Here is a 27,442-nt window from a genome sequence, read left to right as displayed (position 1 = left end):
TTTAAGAACTGTAACACTCACCACAAGGGTTCGTGGCTTCATTCTTGAAGTCAGCGAGACCAAGAACCCACCAATTCCAGACAGAATTGTAAATATACTCTTTATATTCTTCCTCTCCTGGAGCAGCTCAATAATTTGGTGAAAGTTATGGGGAAAGTTTGATAATTGCCAGAGCCCTCAGGGGAAGTCCCACCTATTAGACTGAGTTTTGAATTTTTTGGAGACAAGCAGGTAATATGCAGGAATGTATCTATGGCACATAACAAACCACTCCAAAACCTAGTGGCTTAAAACAACAACAGTCCTTTATTTTTGCTTAGGAATCTGTTATTTGGGGAGGTCTTAAAAAGGAATCACATCTCTGTTCCACATTTTATTGTCAGGAATGGCTTGCCTGGGCCTGGGGGATCCACTTTCAAAATGTCTCATTCACATGACGGCACCTTGGGGCTGGCTGTAGGCCAGGAGCTCAGCTGGGGATGTGAGCCTTGGGCCTCAGTTTCTGGCTGTGTGGACTTCTCCGTGGGCTGCAGTCTTCTTTACAGCGTGGTGGTCGGATTTCAATATTAAATGTTCCAAGAGAACTATACGTATATTGCATTACCTTTTAGGACCTAGCCTCAAAAGCCATATAGCATTATTTTCATTGTAGTCACAATTCTGCCCAGCATCAAAGGGAGGAAACGTGGGCTTCCATTTCTAAATAAGAATGTAGTATCAAAGTTATATTATAAGAACAGCATGTGAGATGGGACACAGTGTGTTGCCCATTTTTGGAAAATACATTCTGTCTCTAGGAGATAGGCTTGCAATAAATCTGCCTCTTTAATGTGACTTGGAACACAGTCTGCTGAGCTCACCGATGCCCCTACACACCTCGGCAACTACAGCTACCAGACTGTTTCAGTGCTTTGGGAGTTTTCCATCAGAGGAGAGGCCACCACACATCTATCCACACACCTACCTGGTAGCCACCATCACGACTAACTCATTACAACTGTCACAAGACTTCTTGAGTGTCAGTCCTGCCTCAACCACTGAGTGGCTGAATGGCCTTTCTGTGTCTCAGTTTCTGTGTCTGTAAACTGAGGATGATAAAAATACCTACTTCAGAGGATTGTCTTGAAGACTAAATGAGTTAACTCACCTAAAGACTTAGAACAGTGTCCGTCACAAAGTTAGCCTGAAGGAGTTTCTGCCTCAGATTCACTCTATTCTGTGCCCACCTGCCCACGTTTCCAGAGTAAAGTGAAAGTTGCTCCTGTCCAGAACGGGCCTTCCAAGTGTTGAGGTACAAGTAGCATCAACCAAAGAGTCACATAGAGGAGATCTGGGGCTGACCACTTTCAACTACCTTCTGAATAAATGTGGGAAGTCCTCTTATTTGACCTGTGAGAATGGAAAATGCTTACTTGGATCCTTTTGCACATGGGCTGCTCTTCTCTGGCCAGTGTGCATGGCCTCCATGAACAGAGTGGTGTACTCCACAACTAGAGCCCAGGTGGAGAGGCAGATGGCCTCAATCAGGCTACCAAAGTTTCCTCAGAAACCCCTCAGCAGCCAGTAGCCTTGGTTAGTCAAACCATCATCCAGGATAATGAGCTTACAGGAAAATCACTGGTTATGGGAGGCGAATCAGCCTCTGAGACAAAAGAGGAAGTGACTTCCAGTAAAAACAAGTTAAGACATCAAATAGGAGAAGGACTTCCGCTTTGCCATTCCTTCTTCAAATTCCACTGAAATCACAAAGAAATAGAAAAATAAATTCAAAGCAGCACAGGAAAACCAGAAAAGGTGCTTCCAGCAAACAATATAGAAAGGAATTTTTGAAAAAAATAAGAAACGTGGGAATCAGTAGAGAAATCTAGCAGGGCATAAGAACCTAAAACCATTCAAAGGAACAAAGTACTTTGTTAACTGAAGAAATAACGGAGCCATACCCCTAAGTCCCCATCAATTCCTGGAGTTGCTCTTGGAGCAGCTGGCTCCATTGTTTGGGCTTAGATGAGAGTCATGGGTATAGTTTTCTGACATAGTACAGCAGCCCCACAGCAATGGTATGCTAAATGAAGTCAGTCTCTTAAGAATCTAGTTTGTACATCTCTTCTCAACTCCCCATTCAGTGATTGTAATGTTGCTAGCTTGAAAATTGGCTAGGGTGGGAGATTTTACATTGCATGGAAATCAGGAAACGCTGCAAACTAGGACTTCCCCCACTCCACCCAGAGCTGGTTGTCAAACATTTACCAACATATTACTGTTCCAGAGTAAGCTAAGGTCAGAGGAAAAGGACAATACCCTGGAGGGTCAGGAAACCATTCTAAGAAGAGACGTTACCTACAGAGTCTGCCTATCCCTACCAAATCCCATGAGGCAGATTCTTGTAATCAAAACTTGCATTCACTGCCAGGTAAACATGAGTTCTCATTTGAAGTGAGGAAATGCGTCCAGCTATGAATTTCAGTCTAGACTGAAATTCTGTTCCTACAAATGGAACAACAATAACAAAAGAACCAACAAACATTTGGAGAAACCAAGAGCATTAAAGAGAGCACCAAATTTAACAAATAGAACTAGCCCACTTAAAAAGAATAGTCAATAGAAACAGATAAAAACTTGAAATTAAACATAGTTCAGATCCTCAGAGTTGCTTTAAAGTATATCACATTGAAACAAGAGACAGCTGCTATGAAACACAACCAGAATTCATGGAAATTTTAAAATATTATTGCGGCCAGGCATGGTGGCTCATGCCTGTAATCCCAGCACTTTTGGAGGCCGAGGCGGGTGGGTCATTTGAGGTCAGGAGTTCAAGACTAGCCTGGCCAACATGGTGAAACCCCGTCTCTACTAAAAATACAAAACTTAGGCGTGGTGGCAGGCGCCTGTAATCCCAGCTACTCAGGAGGCTGAGGCAAGAGAATTGCTTGAACCCAGGAAGCAGAGATTGCAGTGAGCTGATATTGCACCACTGCACTCCAGTCTGGGTGATGGAGTGAGAATCCTTCTCAAAAAAAAAAAAAATTGCTAAATCCAATAATTGGGCTAAATATACAATAACCCTTACCCTAACTTGAATATACAATTAATGAGTTGGAAAATTGAGCTGAGAGACTTTTCCAAAATTTATGCAAAAAAGAAAAAAAAAGAACAAAAGAAAAAAAAAGAACAAAAGAAAAAGTACAGCAATAGGCCAGGCGTGGTGGCTCATGCCTGTAATCCCAGCACTTTGGGAGGCGGAGATGGGCGGATCATGAGGTCAGGAGATCGAGACCATCCTGGCTAACATGGTGAAACCCCGTCTCTACTAAAAATCCAAAAAAATTAGCTGGGCATGGTGGCGGGCATCTGTAGTCCCAGATACTCAGAGGCTGAGGGGGAAGAATGGTGTGAACCCGGGAGGCAGAGCTGGGCAGTGAGCCGAGATTGTGCCACTGCACTCCAGCCTGGGCAACAGAGCAAGACTCTGTCTCAAAGAAAAAAAAAAAAAAAAAGAAAAAGTACAGCAATATTAAGAGATACAGAAGATAAATATAACTAAAATTATACAGCTATAGGACTGTAAGAATAAAAGGGGGACAATTATCAAAGAAATAAAAAAAGAACATTTCCCAGACTTGGATTGGAAGAGTCTACTAAATGCCAGGCAGAATTAATGCAAAATCATCTTCTGATCTTATCTAGGTATTAATATGGCAAAGAACGTAGGTCTTTACTGCCTAGCCACCCAAAAGTAATAAGAAGAATAAGAAACGGTAATGTCAACTCTATATCTGATGCAACTAGAAGACATTTGAAACTAAAATAGAAAAAAAGTCTGCCAAAAGCAGTGAAGATCAAACAGAAATGTACAGAGCCAGCAGAATCCATGACTCTAACGTGAAGTGCATAGCCTAAGATGAAAAATCAATAATCTCTTTGTTTGCAACAATGGAATGAGGTTCCGGTGGTGGGAACTTTTCTGGACAGTTTGGTACTGAGAAAAAGCTGACGAAGCGGATTTGAGCAAGAAATATCATAAACTAATCATATTTTTCAGGAAGTAGTCTGTAGTTGAGGAAAGAGTGGGGGAGAGAGTCTGCATTGTGACATCCCATTGGTGCTGATCTCAAGGAGGCTGCAGAGAAAATTTGCAGAAGTGAACATGATGTGCAAGCAGCACAAAGGAAAACAGACATTGTTGAAAACACAGTGATGTACACAGAGGGCAGGATTTTTCTTTTTTAAAAAGAAAAACATTTTTTAAATGACAGAAACTTTTTTTTGTTTTTGAGATGGAGTCGTGCTCTGTCGTCCAGGTGCAGTGGCGCGTTCCTGGCTTACTGCAAGCTCCGCCTCCCGAGTTCACGCCATTCTCCTGCCTCAGCCTCCCGAGTAGCTGGGACTACCGGCGCCCGCCACACACCCAGCTAATTTTTTTTTTTTTTGAGACGGAGTCTCGCTCTGTTGTCCAGGCTGGAGTGCAGTGGCACAATCTCGGCTCACTGCAAGCTCTGCCTCCTGGGTTCACGCCATTCTCCTGCCTCAGCCTCCCGAGTAGCTGGGACTACAGGCGCCTGCCACCACGCCAGGCTAATTTTTTTTCTTGTATTTTTGTAGTAGAGACGGGGTTTCATCGTGTTAGCCAGGATGGTCTCAATCTCCTGACCTCGTGATCCGCCCGCCTTGGCCTCCCAAAGTGCTGGGATTACAGGCAGGAGCCACCGCGTCCGGCCGACAGAAACAATTTTTTTGAAACAGGGTCTCACCCTGTCTCCCAGGCTGGAGTGCAGTGGCACCATCATAGCTCACTGTAACCTTAATCCCCCCAGGCTCAGGTGATCCTCCTGCCTCATCCTTCCAAGTAGCTGGGACCACAGGTAGTCCACACCACCACCTCTGGCTTTTTTTTTTTTTTTTAATAGAGATGGGGTCTCCCTATGTTGCCCAGGCTTGTCTCCAACTCCTGGGGTCAAACGAACCTCCTGCCTCAACCTCTTAAAGTGTTGAGATTACAGGAATGAGTCATCACACATGACCAAAATTTTTTAAAGTTAGAAAGAATTGAAAGCTGGGCATGGTGCCTCATGCCTGTAATCCCAACACTTTGGAAGGCTGAAGCGGGCAGATCACTTGAGGTCCAGAGTTCGAGACTGGCCTGGCCAGCATGGCAAAACCCCGTCTCTACTAAAACTACAAAAATTAGCTGGGCGTGGTTGCACGCACCTGTAATTCCAGCTACACAGGTGGCTGAGGCATGAGAATCGCTTGAACCCAGCAGGTGGAGGTTGCATTGAAATGAGATTGCACAGCTGCACTCCAGCCTGGGAGACAGAGCGAGACTCCGTCTCAAAAAAAAAAAAAAAAAAAATCAAGCAAATAAAGTATGACACAATAATTGTACACCCAATTGACACTAGTCAAATTATCATTGAAATAAAAAGGCATCAGGAAACCATGCCATGTTTTACTTTATTTTACACATACTAGGACCTTTGGGGGTGATGTTCATGTTTTTTCCTATCGAGCATATCCAATCCATCATGGTACCTTTAGTTATAGCCCTGTCCCTCAACCTTGATTTCACTACCACCTTTTAACATTTGGGTAAAATGATTCTGATTTTTTTTTCTTTTAATGTTTATTTATCTGTTTTTTTTTATTTTTCTGTTTTTCATGTTTCCAACAATATTTATCTTTTTTTAAATAGGTAATACATTCACATAGAACAAAATCCAAGGCCAGCCGCGGTGGCTCATGCCTGTAATCCCAGCACTTTGGGAGGCTGAAGCAGGCAGATCACGAGGACAAGAGGTCAAGACCATCCTGGCCAAAATGGTGAAACTCCATCTCTACTAAAAATTACAAAAATTAGCTGGGCATGGTGGTGCACGCCTGTAGACCCAGCTACTCGGGAGGCTGAGGCATCAGAATCCTTGAACCCGGGAGGCAGAGGTTGCAGTGAGCCGAGATCGCGCCACTGCACTCCAGCCTGGCGACAGGCGAGACTCTGTCTCAAATAACAAAATTCAAAAATTGCAAAAGATAATCTTTTAAATCCTGTAATCTAGTTCCCTTCTCCAAAGTATCACTGTTACCAGTCTCTTACATATCCTTCCTTCCAGAGATAGAATATGTATATGAAGAAAATACATATCTAATATACATTGTGTATATGTATATATGTAATGTTTATGTATAGGTGTAAAATGTATATATATGTATACACATATATGTTACAAATACACATATATAGAGATTTTTAAAATGCCAATGGCGGTATATCACGCATTTTGTCCCACACCTTGCCTTTTTCTATTTATTAGTATATCTTGAATCCAGTAGTGTGCTGGTACATGTTTTTAACAACCAGCTGTCTTGCCCCTTTTAGCCTATTCTCCACATAGCAGCCAGGATAATCCTTCTAAACATTAGGTTATGACACTGCTCAGCTAAAAGCCCTCTGATGACTTCCCATCACTCTTAGAATACCACCTGAGGTTTTCTATGACCTATAAGGCCCTAGCTGATTTGGCCCAACTCCAACTCCATTCTTTTACCACATTCCCTACAACTATTACCCACTCATTCTGCTCAAGCCATACCAACCTCATCTGTTTTTCTGTGTGCTTTTTCTTCTGCCTGGTAGGTTTTGTCTGGTAGACATCAGAAGATTTGTTTCCTTCATTTCATTCACCTCCTCAGATTGATTTTCATTAAACTTTAATAGGACCCCCATCACTTCCGGTTCTTCTTAATATTAATAGTTTATAATAATAATTGTTATTATTATTTTTTGAGATGGAGTTTCACTATTTTTGCCCAGGTTGAAATGAAGTGATGCAATGTTGGCTCACTGGAACCTCCATCCGCTAGGTTCAAGGGATTCTCCTGCCTCAGCCTCCTGAGTAGCTGGGATTATAGGCGCCCACCACCACACCTGTCTAATTTTTGTATTTTTAGTAGAGACAGGGTTTCGGCATGTCAGCCAGGCTAGTCTTGAACTCCTGACCTCAGGTGATCCACCCACCTCGGCCTCCCAAAGTGCTAGGATTACAGACATGAGCCACTGCGCCCGGCCTTATTAAAATTATTTTTTGAGACAGGGTTTCACTCTGTCGCCCGGGCTCTGGAGTGCAGTGGTGCAATGACAGCTCACTGCAGCCACTACCTCCTGGACTCAGGTGATCCTCCCACCTCAGCCTCCTGAGTAGCTGGGACTACAGGGGTGCACCACCATGCCCAGCTAATTTTCTTTGTATTTTTAGTAGAGATGGGGTTTTGCCATGTTGCCCAGGCTGGTCTGGAACTCCTGAGCTCAAGTGATCTGCCCGCCTCAGCCTCCCAAAGTGCTGGGATTACAGGTGTAAGCAATGGTGCCCTGCCATTGTTTTACATATTTTAACTCATTTAGTCTTTACAGCAACTCTTTGAGGTAGATACTATATTATCCCCACTTTACAGACGTGCAAACTGAGTCATACAAATGATTAAATAACCTCCCTAAGGTTACAAAGCTCATAAGTATCAGAGCCAGGATTAAAATCCAGGCAGTTTAATTCCAGAGCCATATTCTATATGGTCATCTCATCTGCTATATATTTTTTAAAAAGTAGTTGTTAAATTGGCAAATAAAAATCTTATATATTTATCATGTGCAACATGTTATTTCGAAATAAGTATACATTGTGAAATAGCTAAATCGAGCTAATTAATACATTACCTCACATACTTATAATTTTTTAGTGGTAAGAAAACTTAAAATCTACTCTCAACAAATTTTAAGAATACAATACCTTGGTTTTAACTATAGTCACCATATTGTGTCATAGATTTTCTGATCTCATCTGCTATTTTTAAACAAGACATTATACTGCTCTTGCCCTGCTTTATTTTCGTAACATAGCACTTACCACTATGCTATGTATCTACTGACATTTCAGATATTATACTATGTGTCTACTTGTTTGTGTTATTTTTGCCTATCATCCCTACTGGGATTTAAGATCTCTGAGAGCAGAATTCAACTTTTCTTCACTGCTGTCTATCACGCACCTAAAACAGTGCCAAAACACTATAGGTGCTTGTTGAATGGATGAATGAATGGACATCTATATCTGTAAAGCTATACATACTCCCCCCACCAATATGGAAGCCCCTGTATAAACTGAAAAGTAAGAGATGATGTATTTTTAAGAGTAAAGAAAGAATGATGAATTCTTCCTCCGACTATGATCACCAACACAAACACATGCACCTGCAAAAAAGAGAAAAAAAGAAAAAAACAAGAAAGCATCTACAAAGAACAGTACAAAGCTCTTTGGACAAGATATAAATTACTCAATTTGAAGGATGTATCACTCAGGAAATATGTCGGAAAAAAGAAATATGAGATTATACAGAAGGTAAGGTTTTGCAACTTTCTTTTTTTGGAGGAGATATATTTGAAGACAGCTTTGAATAAATGGAAATAAGTGGTTTTAGCTGGCATGTGGGAAGTAGGAAGAAAAAAATAACATACATTTTCTGGACCTAAATGAAAAAAATAACTAGTTGGTGACAGTTTGTTCTTGAAACACTATAAAGAAAAGTGTATAAAGGCAGATAACATCCAGTGGGATTTTAAGGCTGGAAACAACTTTTTTTTTTTTTTTTGAGATGGAGTTTTGCTCTGTCGCCCAGACTGGAGTGCAGTGGCATGATCTCGGCTCACTGCAACCTCCGCCTCCCGGGTACAAGCGATTTTCTTGCCTCAGCCTCCTGAGTAGCTGGGACTACAGGCATGTGCCACCATGTCTGGCTAATTTTTTTGTATTTTTAATAGAGACGGGGTTTCACCATTTTGGTCAGGCTGGTCTTGAACTCCTGACCTCAAATGATCTGCCCACCTTGGCCTCCCAAAGTGCTGGGATTATAGGCCTGAGACACTGTGCCCGGCCTGGAAACAAAAATTTGATTTTATTACCTTTGGATCTAGCCTGTTTGACCCAGCCCAATTGCCTCCTCCCTGCAAATAGTTAATGAGAACTCTGTGGCCTTAAGGATTTTTATAAAGAACATTACAACCATTTCTACAGGCTGATATGGTTTTCTGTTTCCTTCTGTCTACAAAAGGGAGTGGTTTTTAATACAATTACCAAATGTCCTGTTTAAGGTAGGTCAGCCTTAGATTTTGATTAGAATCTGAAATTTTGAACAGTTATATTTCTTGCGTGTTTCAGGATTAACAATGAAGAGAGAAGAGACTTTTTAAACAGTAAGATGTAAATATATTTCCTTAATTTTTTTTTTTTTTTTGGAAACGGAGGCTCTCTTTGTCGCCAGGCTGGAGTGCAGTGGCACAATCTCGGCTCACTGCAACCTCTGCCTCCCGGGTTCAAGTGATTCTCCTGCCTCAGCCTACTGAGTAGCTGGGATTCCAGGCGCCCGCCACTATGCCTGGCTAATTTTTTGTATTTTTAGTAGAGATGGGGTTTCACGATGTTAGTCAGGCTGGTCTCAAACTCCTGACCTCAGGTAATCTGCCCGCCTCAGCCTTCCAAAGTGCTGGGATTACAGGCGTGAGCCAATGTGCCCGGCCTCCTTGACATTTTTATAGGATTCTTACTAGTTAGCATTTATATTTACCTAAAGCACCTAGTTAGGGAGAAGGTAACCAAGAAAGGGACCTCTTTATGGAAAGAATGTGGAAACTGAGGAAGACCAGATCCACCAGTTAAAAACAAAAACCCATAAATAAAATCCCTGGGTGGCCGGGTGCAGTGGCTCATGCCTGTAATCCCAGCACTTTGGGAGGCTGAGGTGGGTGGATCACGAGGTCAGGAGTTCAAGACCAGCCTGGCCAACGTGGTGAAACCTTGTCTCTACTAAAGATACAAAAAATTAGCTGGACGTGGTGGCGGGTGCCTGTAATCCTAGCTACTCGGGAGGCTGAGGCAGGAGAATTGCTTGAACCTGGGAGGTGGAGGTTGCAGTGAGCCAAGATTGTGCCATTGCACTCCAGCCGGGGCACCAGGGCCAGACTCCATCTCAAAAATAAAATAAAATAAAATAAAATAAAAAATAAATCCCTGGGTGGATGAATTTAACTTTCACCCTTCACCATTCCTAGTCTTTTGACCTGTTTTGTTGCTTGAGGCATCGCTTCCTCCATAACACTTTATTCATGCCTCTCTTGTACCCCTAAATTAACAGTAGTTTCCCATTTACTTGTTGTATGACCTTGAGCAACTCATCTAATCTCCTAGATCATATTTTCTCATTTGTAAAATTGGGGTAATCGTTGCGACCTCACAGGGTTAGTATGATGATTCAATGAGATAATACATGAAGGATGCTTTTAATATGCAGAACTACAATAACCTATAGTTCTTATTTTTTCCAACCAATTGACCAATAACCTATTAGACTTATTAGAAATCCAGAAACACCCTCTTAGAACTCCACTTTTATTCTGGATCTCATATTCTTTCCTCTACTCAAGGACTTCATCTCTATAATTATCTTTCTTTTCCCCCCTCTTTGGTTCATCCTCTCTGGAACTCAAATTGCTTTATTACATCTCATCTTAATACTTACTCCCTCCCTTTTATCACTTGTTCTCTTCAATACCTGCCTATTTTGCTGCTTCATTTCATAGCAAAACTTCTTGAAGGAATTGTTTATACTTTTTGTCCTTACTTCCTCTTCTCTCTTCAACCAACTTCATTCAGATTTATGTCTCCACCCCTTCAAAGAATCAACACTTGCCAAGGCCACTTCCAACTGGCTAAATCCAATAGTCATTTCTCAGTATTTGTCATGCATCAATCACTTCTTAAAACACTCTCTACTCGTGGCTTGAATGTCATCTCTTTTTCTTGGTGTTCTACTTTACATTAATCTCTTTTGCTGGCTTATCCACTTCTCTTAACCTCTAAATGTAGGAGTGCCCCAGGGCTTTTTCCTCAGTTCCACAGGCTCTCTATCTCCCTCCCTTCCTCTCTCCCCTTTCTTTCTATGTGATCTCATCAAATCTCCTCTATTCATGCCAATGACCCTCCAGTTTACGTCTTGAATCCAACCTCTGTCCTGGGCTCCAGAATCATATATCCAATTGCCTGATAGACATTTCTACTTGTATTTCCATTAGGCCCTTCAAATTTAACAAGTCCAAAGTAGAACCACTGAGTTCTGGCCAGACGTGGTGGCCCACACCTGTAACCTCAGCACTTTAGGAGCCCGAGGCAGGTGGATCACTTGATGTCAGGAGTTTGAGACCAGCCTGGCCAACATGGCGAAACCCGTCTCTACTAAAAATACAAAAAAAATTAGCTGGGCATCGTGGCGCATGACTGTAATCCCAGCTACCTGGGAGGCTGAGGCAGGAGAATCACTTGAATCTAGGAAGCAGAGGTTGCAGTGAGCTGAGATCATACCACTGCACTCCAGCCTGGGCGACGGGTCAAAAATAAATAAATAAATAAAACCACTGAGTTCTCTCTTTCTCCAAACCAGCTCTTCTCCGCATTTTTCTATCATTGTGGCACCATTCACCATACACCTAGTTGTTCAGGCACAACTTCTAGGATCATCTTTGATTTCTTTCCTTCCCGCCCTAAATCCAATCCATTAGCAAGCTCTGTCAGCTTTACCTTCCAAGTAGAGCTTGAGCCTGATAACTTCTTACATTTCCACAGCTGTCACCCAGTCCCTGCCATCACCTTCCCTTGCCAGGTCTATTATATCCATCTTTGGAGTGGCCTCTCAAATATTTTTTCCACTACCCTTCCTTTCAGAGAGCAGTCAATGTGATTTTTTTTTTTTTTTTGAGATGGAGTCTTGCTCTGTTGCCCAGGCTGGAGTGCAGTGGCACGATCTCGGCTCACCACAACCTCTGCCTCCTGGATTCAAGCAATTCTCCTGCCTCAGCCTCCTGAGTAGCTGGGATTACAGGTGTGTGCCACCACGCCTTGCTAAGTTTTGTATTTTTAGTAGAGACGGGGTTTCATCATGTTGCCCAGGCTGGTCTCAAGCTCCTGGTCTCAAGTGATCCGCCAGCCTCGGCCTCCCAATGTGCTGGGATTACAGGTGTGAGCCACCGTGCCCGGCCTGAATGTGATCTTCCTTAAAACATAAATCAGATATCATTCTCCTGCTTTCAAATCCTCCATTGGCTTCCTATGATGCTTAGATTACAAACTAGCCTCTCTCTGACTTGACTCTGCTTTCCTGTCTGATCTCATTTCTGTTCTTCTTCCGTTTGATCACTGCACTCCAGCCAAACTGGCCCCCTTTTCATTTACTTGAACAAATCAAGCTCACTGCTACTTCTGGACCTTATTGTTGTTGCTTTAATGTGGACTACTCTGCAGATCTTTGCATGGCTACTTCCTTTAGCTCATTCAGGTCTCTGCTCAAATGTCATGTCCTCAGGGAGGCCTTTTTGACCATTCTGGGTAAAGAAGAAGCCCCCTCTCCCTACTACAACCTTTGTCAATTATACTGCAAAGCATGTATCACTATCCCAAAAGATATCATTTATTTAAATCCTTTTGGTCTGTCTCTGTACATTTAAGTGCCATGAAAGCAGCACAATTATTTGTCTCATTCACCATTGTATCACCAGTGTCTAGAAGAGGGCCTAGCTCAATACAGGTGTTCAATAAATGTTTGTTAGATAAACAGTGAATAGGACCACTGGTACACTGTGTTCTGTTGAAATCTGGTGCTACAAGGTGTACAGAATGTGCTGGTCCATTGGTGACTCATATTCAGTGGCTCTTCAAGGGAGTAGCTCTTCAAGTCCACTTCCTCCATTCTTAGCTAAGCCAAGGGTGCTTCTTGCTTGGGCTCCTATTATTACAATTTCTAGTGCCCTGTTCTTCATAAGCATCCATCTCCTAGGGAGCTAGCTGGCTCCAGGACTGGGTTTCAGAAGTTGCTCTGGACTCTACTATTCCATGGACCCCCAAATCAGTGTGCTAATGGAGGATTCCCTGGGTGAATCCAGGGCAGTTTCCTGTCACTTTCCTTGCAGAAAGAAAGGAGGGAGTTGAAGGGAAAAGGAGAGAAGGAAAGAAAGAAGGAAAATACAATAAAAATACAAATTACATTTCTTTGTGGTTACGTTTTGGAACAGTGATTCATTAATTAATGCATTAATTCATTAATTAATACAAATCATTAATTAATGATTTGTATTGCTTGCCAACTATGCATCAGGCACTCTTCTATGCACATTATTGCTATAATTGCCATGATCTCTATCATCTTCATCATAAGTCTATATTAGACTGTGAATTGCTCAAAGGCAGAGATGGCCAGGCATGGTGGCTCACACCTGTAATTCCAGCATTTTAGGAGGCCAAGACGAGAGGATTACTTGAGCCCAGGAGTTCAAGACCAGCCTGACAACATAGGGGGATGCCATCTCTACAAAAAATAAAAAATTAGGTGGGCATGGTGGTGTGCACCTGTGGTCCCAGCTATTAGGGAAGCATAAGTAGGAAGGCTTGCTTGAGACCAGGAGGTTGAGGTTGCAGTGACTTACGATTGCGCCACTGTACTCCAGCCTGGACAACACAGCAAGACCCTGTCTCAAAAAAAAAAAAAGCAAGTAGAGACAATCTTTTCATTGTAACAAGTGCATAGTAAATGTCTACTGCCTGAATGAATGAAACAGAGGAGAGAGTTAATGAAAGACATTAAAGAAGATTAGGCCCAGTTACATTTATATTCAGACAAAAACATAGAACGATTGTTCTTTAAATTGTACAATGTTATTATATTAAATTTTAAATGTCTTCCACGTTTTATATTTGTCTATTTAACATACTTTTTTTTTTTGCATATTTGTAATTTTTCTTTTTTTTTTTTTTTGAGATGAAGTCTTGCTCCATCACCCAGGCTGGAGTGCAGTGGCACGATCTCGGCTCATTGCAATCTCCGCCTCCCAGGTTCAAGCAATTCTCTTGCCTCAGCCTCCTGAGTAGCTGGGATTACAGGCAGGCAGCACCACGCCCAGCTAATTTTTGTATTTTTAGTAGAGATGGGGTTACACCATGTTGGTCAGGCTGGTCTCAAACTCCTGACCCTGTGATCCGCCCGCCTCGGTCTCCCAAAGTGCTGGGATTACAGACGTGAGCCACCACACCTGGCCCATATTTGTAATTTTACAAATAAAATGTATGACTCAACATATTTGTAATTTGACACCTTCTGTCTTTCCACTTAACATTAATGACAAACATTTTTTAGTGTTTTTTTGATTTTGGTTTTTGTTTGTTTGTTTTGAGACAGTGTCTCGCTCTCTTGCCCAGGCTGGAGTGCAATGGCACAATCTCATCTCACTGCAACCTCCACCTCCCAGGTTCAAGCAATTCTCCTGCCTCAGCCTCCCAAGTAGCTGGGATTACAGGCGCCTGCCACCACGCCTGGCTAATTTTTTGTATTTGTAGTAGAGATGGGGTTTTGCCATGTTAGCCAGGCTGGTCTCGAACTCCTGACCTCAGGTGATCCACCTGCCCTGACCTCCCAAAGTGTTGGAATCACAGGCGTGAGCCACTGCGCCCAGCCCTGAGTGTTTCTACATTATCATTATCTTCATGGCTTTCTGTAATTTAGTAATTTCTCTTATTTTTTGAAGCATTGTTGGGTTCCCTGCAGTCACTAGCAATGCAGACCCTGGAACAACTGGTCAGGTGTTTGTGTTTCTTCCACAAATGAAGGAGCACCCGGGAAAGTACATCTCATTCTGGAGGAAGAGATGGCACCACATGAGGAGCAGGCAGGGAGTCAATCCCAGGTGCACTTAGGAGAGAAGAAATGCACATCCACCTGGTAAGCTGCTCTGAAATGAGAAAGTAGCGTGCAGGGTGATGTTGAGCTCTATTCTGCACTTCGATCAACATGCTTCTACCTCTGGGCCCTCACATAGCAGCCTGCCTGGCTGCCATCTGCCAAGCTTTTGCTTTCCTTTCCGTTTTGCGTAAGGCTTTTGCTTTTAATATGCTGCTACTGAGTACAGAAAAACAAGAGCGTACCAGACTTCAGGGATCCGCCTGTTTCTCTTCTGCCTTTTAATAGAGCTTAGCTCTTTTGCCACTTGTTATTGTCAAGTACAACATGAGTTCAGAGAAAGAACACTGCACCTGACAGGGGATGGATGCCACGCCTTGAAGAAATTGGCAGGAAACAGAAGAGGTTTATAGGATCTTCTCTTCTGCCACTCCCATCTTGGAAACAAGTGGAAGTACATTTGCAAAATTATATTGAAAAAAATGAGAAAATGCATTTTTCTTTATAGTCAACTCTTCTGACATGGACCTAGTTTCAAATGAAGTTATGAGGAAATGGCCCTTATGACTAAATGTTGATTCATGTGCTGTGAGCTGTGAACCCAGGATGAGAAATGGGAGGAAATCAAACTAAGGAATGGAAAGGGGGAAGTGCTCTGGGTGCCTTGCCTAAGAGACTGAACCCTCAAATCTTGGAAATAAACCATATTTTGTAAACCAGATAATTTAGACTTAGGTTATTTTGTGTGTCTCTTCTCTTATTTGGTATCATTTATCAAGTTATGTTTTAAAAGTCTATAGCTTTGGGCTATAACATATATGCTTAGGCCAGAGTTTAATGGGGATCAACAGCATCCCTGGAAGCCGATATCTCTTCAGCAGGTATCGAGAGAGATCCTAAGAGAAAGATGATTCTGGTAGCGGGGACACCCAAAAATCAAAGTCCAAATTGAGTAGGGGCTCCTTTCCAACAGGCAATCGCTTGCTACAGTAAATCTTGGATGTTATTTAAATTTTATTTTATTTTTATTTCACAAAGTACACTAAGGCCAGGTGTGGTGGCTCATGCCCGTAATCCCAGCACTTTGGGAGACCGAGGTGGGTGGATCACCTGAGGTCAGGAGTTCAAGACCAGCCTAGCCAACATGGTGAAATCCCGTCTCTACTGAAAATACAAAACTTAGCCAGGTGTGGTGGCACGTGCCTGTAGTTCCAGTTACTCTGGAGGCTGACGCAGGAGAATCACTTGAACCTGGGAGGCGGAGGTTGCAGTGACTCAAGATTGCACCACTGCACTCCAGCCTGGGTGACAGAGCAAGACTCTGTCTCAAAAAAAAAAAAAAAAAAAAGTACTCTATCCTTTAAGAAGTACACTCAAGCCCACAAGAATTCTTTTGAATATATTTAAAGTAACATGAGAAAATTAAATCAAAAACTTAAATAATGACATTTTCTACAAACTCTAGGATCAAGCACCAATTAAAGAGGATGAGTAGGCTGGGCACGGTGGCTTATGCCTGTAACCCCAGCACTTTGGGAGGCCCACACAGGCGGATCACTTGAGGTCAGGAGTTCGAGACCAGCCTGGCCAATGTGGTGAAACCCCGTGTCTACTACACAATTTGTCTAATACACAAATTAGTCAGGCGTGGTGGTAGGCGTGTGTAGTCCCAGCTGCTTGAGAGGCTGAGGCATGAGAATCGCTTGAACCTGGGAGGTGGAGGTTGCAGTGAGCTGAGATCGCACCACTGCACTCCAGTCTGGGCGACCAAGCGAGACTCTCTCTCAAAAAAAAAAAAAAAAAGAGAATGTGTAAAAGATAATGGAATTATTACATATTCAAGGTCTCATCTACCTTGACATTTCTATGATAGATGTCATCATTCATTCATTCACTGAACATTTACTGACTTAAGTGACAGGTATTATAGGCAGTGACTTGTACACTGTTGTTATCTATGTTGGTTTTTAATAATTTCAAAATGAAATACATTTTGATAAGCAAAGGCTAAGTGTGTGTGGCACAAATACTTTAACCCATATAAGCTCGGTGGCTCATGCCTGTAACCCCACCCAGCACTACCCACTCAGGAGCTTATCTATGCTCTGCCAGAATGTATGTTCATCCCTGGAAACCTCACTTGAGAGTGCAGAAGGAGGCTGATACCATCCACACTCTTCCTATACTACACAGTCTTGTCTGAAATTTAGTCACCTTAATCACTGTTTACTATAAAGTTCCACAACTTAAACATCAGGCAATTACAGGATATGGTGTTTCGGCCCTAATGAACCTTGCAAATACCTGAAATACACAGAATACTTATTTTCATTCCAGATTTACTCCTAAATTTTAGGGGAGCAGAAGAATACGAATGAAGGCCAGTAACTATTGTGAACACTATACTAAATTGTCAGTAGGTAATAGCCACACATCGGAACACTAACAAAAGGAAAATGTATGCTTGATACTACTGAGAAACAATACTTTGTCATGCAGGAATCTATAGCATTCAAGCTGAGATGAAGCATTTGACAAGTTAATTTGTCTTCTCTCTTACCTAAGCATTTCTGCTGCTCAAATTCTGACTCCAAAGCAGTCTCTGAAATGGGCAGCCATGCTATGTACAAATTTTCACTGCTTTTGGAGTTCACCGTTTGTTTTGAGGACAGAAGACAAAAGATAGGAAGAAGAGTTTTCCTGGGGCCTGAATAGTGTTCTTCACTGGGAGAGGGAATTTATGGTTATGAGCCAGTGTTCAGTATCAGATCACAAGTGGCAGAGGCACCCATTTTTTTTTTTAAATTAATGTGTGTGTGTGATATGTAAGTTCCTTTAAAGCATGGAGTCCAGGATAGAAGTCTCTCTTGCCCAGGTCTAAGGGTGCGGGGGCGGGGGGGGGGGGGGCGCGGCGGCGGGAGGGAGTACTTTAGTGATACTAGGAATTTAATGCCAAATGTATTTGCTGTGTGACCTAGATGGCTGAATTTTTAAAAAAGTTATTCAGCATCGAGAAAAATCCAGTTAGACTGATAGCTTAGAGAGCTGTAGCTTATTTCTAAGTTTGACTTTCCCCAAAACTAAGTGTAAATGTCAGTGATATGAGGACTTTTTAAAGAAACAAAATAAAGAAACAAGATACACAAAAATAGAGCAACTATGGCCAATCTTGTTTCATCCCTTTTCATCTATGACCTTACTCATACCCCTATCCATAATAAATGACTTTCAGCAAATCCTAGATGTTCTGCATCCTGTATCTTTCTAACAGATATTCTTAAAAAGTATGACCACAATACCATTATCCAATTATTCCTTGTTCAACAAGCACTTACAATTTCATCCATGTGAAAGGCACCTCATGATTTTTACTTGAGGATGAAGATAATTTCTCATGAATTGTTATCTTATTGGTGTTCATTGTTTTAAGTCACCTGAAGAGGTGTGATATGCTACAATAAATCTATTTGTAGGGCTTGGCTTCAAGAACTGAAGATTCTGGACCTAGCTGATCTGGTGACAGTGAACTTGAGACCTCTAATAGCGTTTAATTATTTTTTTTTAACTTTTGGAAAGCAAGGTGTAGGAAGGGGATTTAGTTTTTCCATTAGGTCGAGGCATGTTAAGACTTGTTTCTTTTTCCAAAATGTTCAAGTTGCTAAAGAGAACTATGAACTATGGGTCAGGAAGTCCGTCGGTTTCGGGTCACATTCCGCTCCCGCAGGCCTGCGGGCCGCCCCAGCTGGTTTGTTCCCGGCGTGTTAGAGGTCAGCGGCCGAGGCCGCACTCAGTGCCTGGGTCTCGCGCAGCTCCAGGGCTCTCAGGCGACACTGGGCGTTTCCTTTCCGGCTCCGGAAAGTTTTGTTTTGGTTCAAGGAAAGGCGCCCTGTTGACCAAAGGCTTCTCAGTCTCCTCCGGGTGGCCAGCGGCCAAGTTTCCTCCAGCCCAGCGAGTCCAGACTATAGTCCGTTCGAGATCCTCGAAGGCCGGGGAAGCGAGTCTTGTGAGGAGAGAAAGCGAGTGGGCAGCCAGCCTGCCGACTCCACTGCCGCTGGCTGGCCCTTCTCTTCGCTCTGTCCCTGGGCCAGTGCCCGTCGCACCGCAAACAGTGCGAGCAGTCTCCCCGGTGACTCCTCAAGGACCCAGTTCTCCACCATTCGAATCTAAGAGAACACTCAACACAGCCGCGCCCGGGATGCAGAGAGATCTACCAACACCCGAGAATGGGGACAGGGCGCATGCGCACGCCGTGGCCGTGGCGTCTAAGTGCTCGCCCAGCGGCGGCAGCCGCTAGGTGGCGCATGCGCCCTGGAAGGTGCGGGCCGGTCTCTGGGAAGAAGGCGGCGGCGGCGAAAGGCGGGGGTGCTGTGGGGGCCGGGCCGTGTTTACACAGCGGCGGGCGGGCGCGGACGCGGAACCCGGTGCGGCGGCGGCACGATGGTCATGGCGTATTTCGTCGAGAATTTTTGGGTAAGCTTAGGATGTTGGAAGTCGTGTGTTTCGAAGTCCAAGGCTTTTGGCGCCTGAGCTTGGCCTGCGTGCGCTTCGGGCGGCGGCGGCGGCCCCTCCGGCAGGGCGAGCGTCCTCCTGCCGCGTCCCGCCTGGGTGAGGTCCGGCGGGCGACCGGTCGCCAGCCTATTAGGGACTCCCGGGCTCGCAGCCCTATGGGGACGGGGGCTGTCACCGCGGCTCGGGAGCCCGCAGCGGGGCCGCCGGCCGCCGGGGCTGGGACAAAGCGCCGGATGGGGCGGGAGACGGGACCCAGCCCCACCGGAGGCTCCCGATGCCGCGCTCCGCGCGGGGCGTGCGCGGCAGCTCGGACGCGAAGGACGGGCCCGCGGCACAGCCGCCTCCCGCTGCGCGCTGGCTGGGAGCGCCGGGCGGAGGGGTTTTGCCTCCTCCGCTCACCGCGGGCCCCCCATCTGAGCGATCCCTTTTACCTCTGACGGTTTCCACACCAAATCCAGTGCGGGGTTGGGCTGGACTAGCACTTCCTCTCAGCCTCGCAGCTCGGCTCGTGGGTTTGCGCCCAGGACTTTGCCTCTGGGCCTGTTCACAAAGCGTTTAAAAGTTGGATTTAATGTAACTGGACTCCTTGGGCTTAAATGCATGGAGACCTCCCCCTACTCTGTGCTCCTTCCCCTTCCTCATTCTTTCCACCCCTTGTCTTAGCTCAGTATTAGATTCTTCTTTGAGAATTTCTCCGGCTCCCGGTGGAGTATTTTTCTGCAGTTATTGTTTTTTTTTGTAATGGGAAGTACAGTTCAGCCATGTACAGGAAAGGAACGTGTTTACTCAGGTATCTTTCGTGAATCCCATTTTATGCTCTGACAGTTGCAAGTACTGCAGGTCCATTTTCGTTGAGATTTAGACATATTTAAAGGGGTAATCTTTTAGCTAGTAAGGAATGTATGTTAAATTCTTAATTCTAAGTGCCTCAAGCATGGTCTTGGTTAGTAATCAAATCAGTTCATAGTTATTTATTTGTCTTGAATGTACCTTGTTTTCCACAAAGAACCTATATACTAGACCTTAGGTGTTTTGTTTTTTAAACAGCTTTATTGAGTTCACATTCCGTACCAATACACTCATTTAAAGTGTAGTACAATTCAGAGGTTTTTTCATATGTTCATAGAGTTGTGTAAACATCACCATATCAGTTTTACAACAATTTCGTTATCCCAGAAAGAATCCCTAGACCCATTAGCAGTCACTCCCCATTTTCCCCCTGCCCCAGGCCTAGGCAACTAATGTATTTTCTGCCTCTCTGCATTTGTCTAGTCTGGACATATCCTATAAATGGGGCCATGGTGACCAGTTTCTTTCACTTAGCATAATGTTCTCAAAGTTTATCCATGATGTAGCATGTATCAGTACTAATTCCTTTTTATGGTCAAATAATATTCCATTCCACATTTTATTAATATTTATCCAATCAGTGATGGACATCTGGTTGTTCCCACTTTTGGCTTATGAATAATGCTGCCATGAACATTTCTGTACAAGTTTTTGTGTGAACATATGTTTTCATTTCTTTTGGGAATGGGATTCCTGGGTCAAATCGTAGCTCTATGTTTAACACTTTGAGGAACTGCCATACTATTCTGAAGTGGTTGTAGCATTTTACAATCCCACCAGCAATATCTGAGGGTTCCTCTCCACATGCTCACGAACACTTATTTGTCCTTTTTATTATAATATAGTGAGTGAACGTGAAGTAGTATTAATATTTTATTGTGGTTCGATTTGCGTTTCTCTGATGCTTAACATCACAGCTAATGTGCTTATTGCCTATTTTTATATTTTCTTTGGAGAAATGTCTATTTAGATTAATTGCCCATTTAAAAATTGCGTTGTCTTTTTATAATTGAGTTGTAAGAGTTTTTTTTTTAATATTCTGGATACACACCTTATCTGATACATAATGTGCAAACATTTTCTCCCGTTCTGTGGCCTGCCTTTTCATTTTCTTGATGCTGCTCTTTGAAGTAACTCATAAGTTTTTAATTCTCGTGAAGTCTTGGTGAAGTCCATCTTATCTATTTTTTTCTATTACTTGTGCTTTTATTGCATCTAACTTGGTGAAGTCCATCTTATCTATTTTTTTCTATTACTTGTGCTTTTATTGCATCTAACCCAAAAATTATTTGCCTAACCCAAAAGTTACACCTTTTTTCTTGTTTTCTTGTAAGGGTTTTATAGTTTTACTTCTTCTATTTAGTTCTATGATCCATTTGAAGTTAATTTTTGTGTATGGTGCAAGGAAAAGGTATAACTTCATTCTTTTGCAATTGTGTATCCAGTTGTCCCAGTACCATTTGTTGAAAAGGTTCATCTTTCCCCGTTGAATTGTGGTACCATTGTCAAATATCAATCGACCAGAAATGTATGGATTCATTTCTGTATTTTCAATTCTATTCCATTGTCTTCCCTTACGACAGCCAGTACCACACAGTTTGGATTGCTGTTGTTTGGATTACAAATTTGTTTTGTATAGCAAATTTGGAATCAGGAAGTATGAGTCCTCTAGCTTTTTCCTTCTTTTTCAGGATTATTTTGACTGCCCTGGGTTCCTTGCATTTCCAGATGAATTTTAGGATTAGCCTGTCAATTTTAGGCATTAGGTTTTACAATGGCAATTTAAAAAATGTTTATAAAGAGCATTTAAAAATTGATGCTCTTGTAAATGTTATGCATATTTTTGATGCATGAATGTTTTTTAAGTTGCTAACTTAATTCCAAATTGCATCTTCACATTAAAAGTTATGTTTCGTTTTCTGTTAATTGAGCTTTGAGCACAGCCTTATTTGATGTTTTTGGCTAATATGAATAATACTTCTCTGAATATCTTTGTACACATTTTTATGTGCTTCTTGGGTATTCTTGTTACAAGAGGGATGGGAATAAACTTCAATATTTGAATTCTGGAGAGACCTCCAAATCTAATTTATGTTTTAGTTTTTGCCTTCACTTTCACTATTGAAAACAAATAGTTAATAGACTGCATTTTATTTTATTTCCTGGCTTGGAATTGGGGCTGCGAGGAGGCTCAATGAGCTAAGAAGGTCTAGGAATTAACTAAATAATTAACTTCCGAGAATTTATAATTGTCATTTTAGGCTGGGCATGGTGGTTCACGCCTGTAATCCCAGCACTTTGGGAGGCTGAGGCAGGGGAATGGATTGAGCCCAAGAGTTGGAGACCAGCCTGGGCAACATAGTAGACCTTGTCTCTACAAAAAATTTTAAAAAATTAGCCAGGTGTGGTGGCATATGCCTGTAGTCCCAGCTACTTGGAAGGCTAAGGTAGGAGGATTGCTTGAGCCCAGGAGTTCAGGGTTGCAGTAGGTTATGACTGGTCACTGTACTCCAGCCTGGGCAACAGAGTGAGACCCTGTCTCAAAAACAGAAAACTAAAAATTCACATATTTCAGGATCATTTATAAAATAATCCCTTAAAATAGATATTAATTTAACTCTTCCCTCTAGCATTTAAAGTGGAACTATTAAAAGGAAATAAAATTGTCAAAATTCAAAACATCATGCTCTATATGATAAATATATATGGTTTTCATCAATTAAAAGATAAAAACTTGTCAAAGTGAGATAGTGAGAACCTTTGATGTTTTAGGTCTGTCTTGTCTTGTCTTCTCTTCTCTCTCTTCTCTTCTTTCTTTTTTTTTTTTTTTTTTTTCTGAGTTGCAGTCTCACTGTGTTGCCCGGGCTGGCACGCGGTGGCACGAGCACGGCTCACTGCAGCTTCGACCACCCAAGCTCAAATGATCCTCCCACCTCAGCCTTCCAAGTAGGTGCGACCACAGGTACAGGCCACCATGACCAGCTAGTTTTTAAATTATGTGTGGAGATGAGATCTCGCTATGTTGCCCAGGCTGGTCTCGAACTCCTGGGCTCAAGCCATGTTTCCGCCTCAGCTTCCCAAAGTGCTGGGATTAAAAGGCTGAGCCACTGTGCCCAGCCAAAGTTTTAGGTTTCTAATCAAACAACCTATTAATTGTTTTCTCCCCCACATGTATAAAGACAAACCTTTTTTGTTGTGACATTTCGTTAGAAGAAAGTTTGAATCATTGAAACTCTCTTCAAGCTCTTTTGAAAGCAGCACATTCTTCCTTTTTCTTTAAAGTGTAGGTTTTCTCAATTGAAACTATATGCTAAATTGAAAATTCCTTTACTTAATACTGTACTTTGAAGGAAAAAATTATTCAAAACTTTTTACGGAACAGGTGTTTTGTTATTGATAAGTCAGTTTTTGCCATGAAGTATAGCACCATTGATAATCAAGCTGAAATTGGACAGCAAAATTAAAATTGGACAGCAAAAATAATTTTGCTAGTAGAAATTCACACCATTGCTTTTAATATGTAAAAACAATTGTTTTTTATCTTTATTTTTACATATTAAACATTATGTAACTTTAAAAAGATTATAAAAGATTATGTAACTTTAAAAAGATATTGATCAGTATTACAGTGAGGAAGTGTCTAAGCTGCTGCTTTCTCAAAGGAATAATTGAGTACAAGTTTATAATAGTCTTGAGATTATAGCAACATTGCTATGTAATAATTAAAATGGCATTATATTTTTATGTAAACCCAGATTATTCAGCAAAAAAACCTTAATGCATTTCATAGGTAATTATTACTTAATGGGGGACAAATAAGTATGTAAAACATACCTGAGTTGAATAGCTTATAATCTTCATTTTACATAGTAATCCCAATCTATATACAATATGAAGCATTCACCCAAAGACACTAAGTAGTATTCTTTAGTATATATCACATTGTAATGAGCTGAGATTTTTATTTAGGTGACTTTTTCCAGAGGTTATCTATAGTCAGCACATAAAAAATGAACAAACAACAATTAGGTATTTTTATCCTGAAGTTTTTCCTTATTTCTTTTACTGATTAACTGTACAGAAGTCTCATTTCACTTGATTTTATTGGTTTTGTTACATTTTGATTTAAAATTAAATTGGAACATTGGTTATATATCCAAAATTTGATTTATCATTACTTGGATAAGCTAAGAGAATTAAAATGTATTTTAAAATTCTGGAATTGCTATTAATAGGTCTTTGGGATAAAAAACGTTATTATATTTTTGCTTGATCAATCTAAACTTAGTATCCTAGATGAGAGACTAACACACATTCTTTGGGGTTATGTATCCATATGAAATTTTAAAATATATATCTTTAGCAAATTAGTTTAGGTGACCATATTCGAAACCCAGAATAAAGGCTTTTCATTACTTGAAATTTCCAAATATTGTAGTTTGGGATACCTGTTTTTAGGATATGATCCCATCAGATGACATACCAAAACAAAATCTGTATATCTGTATATATTTACTTTCTACATTAAGAGATTTGCAAATTTTACATGGTTTAATATTTAAAAGGTATAAGAGGGAGTAAATCTTCTTCTTTTTCTCTGGTAATCAAGATGTCCCTAAAGGCAATCACCATTACCAATTTCTTTCTTTTTTTTTTTTTTGAGATGGAGTTTCGCTCTTGTTGCCCAGGCTGGAGTGCAATGGCGTGATCTCAGCTCACTGCAACCTCTGCCTCCCAGGTTCAAGCAATTCTCCTGCCTTAGCCTCCCTGGTAGCTGGGATTACAGGCATGCACCACCATGCCAGGCTAATTTTGTATTTTTAGTAGAGATGGGATTTCTCCATGTTGAGGCTGGTCTCGAACTCCTGACCTCAGGTGATCCGCCTGCCTCGACCTCCCAAAGTGCTGGGATTACAGGCGTGAGCCACCATGCCCGGCTTCACCATTACCAATTTCTTATATGGTTTTCCACAGATGAGACCAAATAACATACACTCCACTAGGTTAAAACGTATTATTGTATAACTGTTAGCAAGTTAGCCAGGCCCAACTTGTTCCCATTGCAACAAGCTGTGAAAATGAAGACTACAGATTCATTGAACTTGATGCAGAAGACTTGACAGTAGACATTATAAAATTATAGTGTTTTAGATTGCACTAAAATTTGAGAGGCCCTTAGAATTTTTTAAGGGGTGTGATTTGTTTTATTTTTTAGCCTTAATTATAGGAGAAATTTGGAAGTGAAAATTGGTACTGATTTAGTGTGTATATATGTTCAGTTCAGGGGGAGGATTTTAGAACTTTGACATTTGAAAGGATATAAATTTGATGTCTGCGTTCTTTTTTAGCTCTACACACTAAATCCTAAATGCTGTAGTCCTTTCAGAACTACTTAAATTATTTAAGCAAAGGATGAGGGAACAGTTATGCTTTAAATCATCCTGCACATGTGGCTAATATAAGCCCTTTGAAAGTAGTTTTTTGAGTCACTGAGGTATCTCCTGAGATTATCCATCCTGATGTCATAATTCTAGAATAGTTAACAGAAGCACCCTTAGAAATTCAAATGGAAATAGGATCCCATGGAAACTTAAAAAGGAAGGGAATAAGGACTTGGGTTTCAGTTTTCTTAGTGTGGAAAAATTAAAGAATATTAGAGTTGGGGCAGGTGCGGTGGCTCACGCCTGTAATCCCAGCACTTTGGGAGGCCGAGGTGGGCGGATCATGAGGTCAAGAGATCAAGACCATCCTAGCCAACATGGTGAAACCCCGTCTCTACTAAAAATACAAAAATTAGCTGGGCGTGATGGTGCGCACCTGTAGTCCCAGCTACTCAGGAGGCTGAGGCAGGAGGATTGCTTGAACCCGGGTGGCAGAGGTTGTAGTGAGCCGAGATCGCGCCACTGTACTCCAGTTGGGCGACAGAGCAAGACTCTGTCTCAAAAAAAAAAAAAAAAAGTATTAGAATTGGAAGAATTTTAGTAGCAATCTGGTCCAAAAAGATAAGTATAAATTGCTGTGATGTGGGGAGAAACAAAAACAACAGCATTACAGCAACTGAGACCTGTAATGATATCTACTATATTGATAAGTGTGCGAGAGGATGTTGCTGGAATGGCCAGAGTCAGAGAGAATTAAACTGGAAAGTGTTAAAGTGTGTGATAAAGTTGAGGAGATAGTCATGCTCCCTGATGTATTTGAAGGAGTGAAGGTTATGGAAGATATATCAAGCACGTTTGCTTGACTTTAGGGAAAAGATTGGAAAGTATAATATAAGTAAAGCAAATTCGTGGTGGTGGTGGAGCCTTAAAACCAAGGGGAGTGAGTTTTCAGTTGGTTGAAGCAACAGCCACAAGTCTGCATGGTTTTCCTTTTTAATTAAAACCATTATCATGGGATAGGTAAAACACGGAAGAATACAGAACACAAATTGCCTATAGCCTCTCCCTCTACCCTTATAATTTTCTTTAGAAATACAAAATTCAAGATAGATTCTACTATATGGTTGTGTGTCTTGCTATTTTCAGTTGATATTACCATCAGGCATTTTTCTCATGTGAATAAGTATTCTTTGAATAGGTTTCCATGGAATGGATAGGCTGTAAATTTTTTTTTTTTTTTTTTTTTTTTAGACAGGGTCTTCCTCTGTCGCCCAGGCTGGAGTGCAGTGGCCCCATCACCATCATAGCTCACTGCAGCCTTGAACTCCTGGGCTCCAGAGATCCTCTTGCCTTAGCCTCTGGAGTGGCTAGAACTACAGGCGCATGCCACCACACCCAGCTAATTTTTTTAAAAAATTTGTAGGGACGAGGTCTTGCTATGTTATTTAGGCTGGTCTCAAACTCTTAGCCTCAAGGGATCCTCCTGCCTCAGCCTCCCAAAGTGCTGGGATTCCAAGTGTGAGCCACCACACCTGGCCAGATAGGCTGTAATTTTCTTTAATCATTCCCATTTTGTATGGGAACTTTCAGTTTTGTTTTTGTTTTTTTTTTCTGTTTATGAATTACAAGGACTGGAGATTTAAGTACTGATGTGAACAAGATGCCAGTTTAAGAAAGTAGCCTTCTGTCTCTTTGCAGGCATAGATTTAAGAGCTGAGAAAACTGAAATTGTTGGTTTAGTTTTTTTATTTTGAAAGTAATGAAAAATACTTTCATTTATAGAACATTACAGAAAACGCAAAATATATAAAAATTAAAAAATTATGTTAACTACTGTTTGCTTCTGTAGTTTTTTCTCAACCCATATAATATTTATTTAGATAGCTTTAAGGATTCAACTAACTGGCAGAGGTGAACTATAATATAAAAGATTAGGGAAGAATATC

At 41.7% G+C, this 27,442-nt stretch overlaps 1 protein-coding gene and 1 long non-coding RNA gene across 2 annotated transcripts in view; one reads left to right on the top strand and one right to left on the bottom strand.

Annotated features, from left to right (window-relative positions):
* Positions 1–287: 287 nt before the first annotated feature.
* Positions 288–18,922, bottom strand: LOC134757595 (uncharacterized). The gene is made up of 2 exons (XR_010131750.1): positions 18,093–18,922; positions 288–1,736 (listed from the first exon to the last, which is right to left on the bottom strand). It is a non-coding gene; the product is annotated as an uncharacterized lncRNA (long non-coding RNA).
* Positions 18,923–19,095: 173 nt separating this feature from the next.
* The window catches only part of FCHO2 (FCH and mu domain containing endocytic adaptor 2), a 134,284-nt gene continuing 125,937 nt past the window's right edge, over positions 19,096–27,442 (top strand). The window contains exon 1 of the mRNA XM_055367023.2: positions 19,096–19,227. Coding sequence (XP_055222998.1) covers positions 19,195–19,227 — 33 coding nt within the window. The 5' untranslated portion in view covers positions 19,096–19,194. The remainder of the gene's footprint in view (positions 19,228–27,442) is intronic.

Source organism: Gorilla gorilla, chromosome 19, assembly GCF_029281585.2.
Source record: "Gorilla gorilla gorilla isolate KB3781 chromosome 19, NHGRI_mGorGor1-v2.1_pri, whole genome shotgun sequence".
NCBI classification, from domain to species: Eukaryota; Metazoa; Chordata; class Mammalia; order Primates; family Hominidae; genus Gorilla; species Gorilla gorilla.
This window is presented reverse-complemented; position numbering and strand designations above follow the sequence as displayed.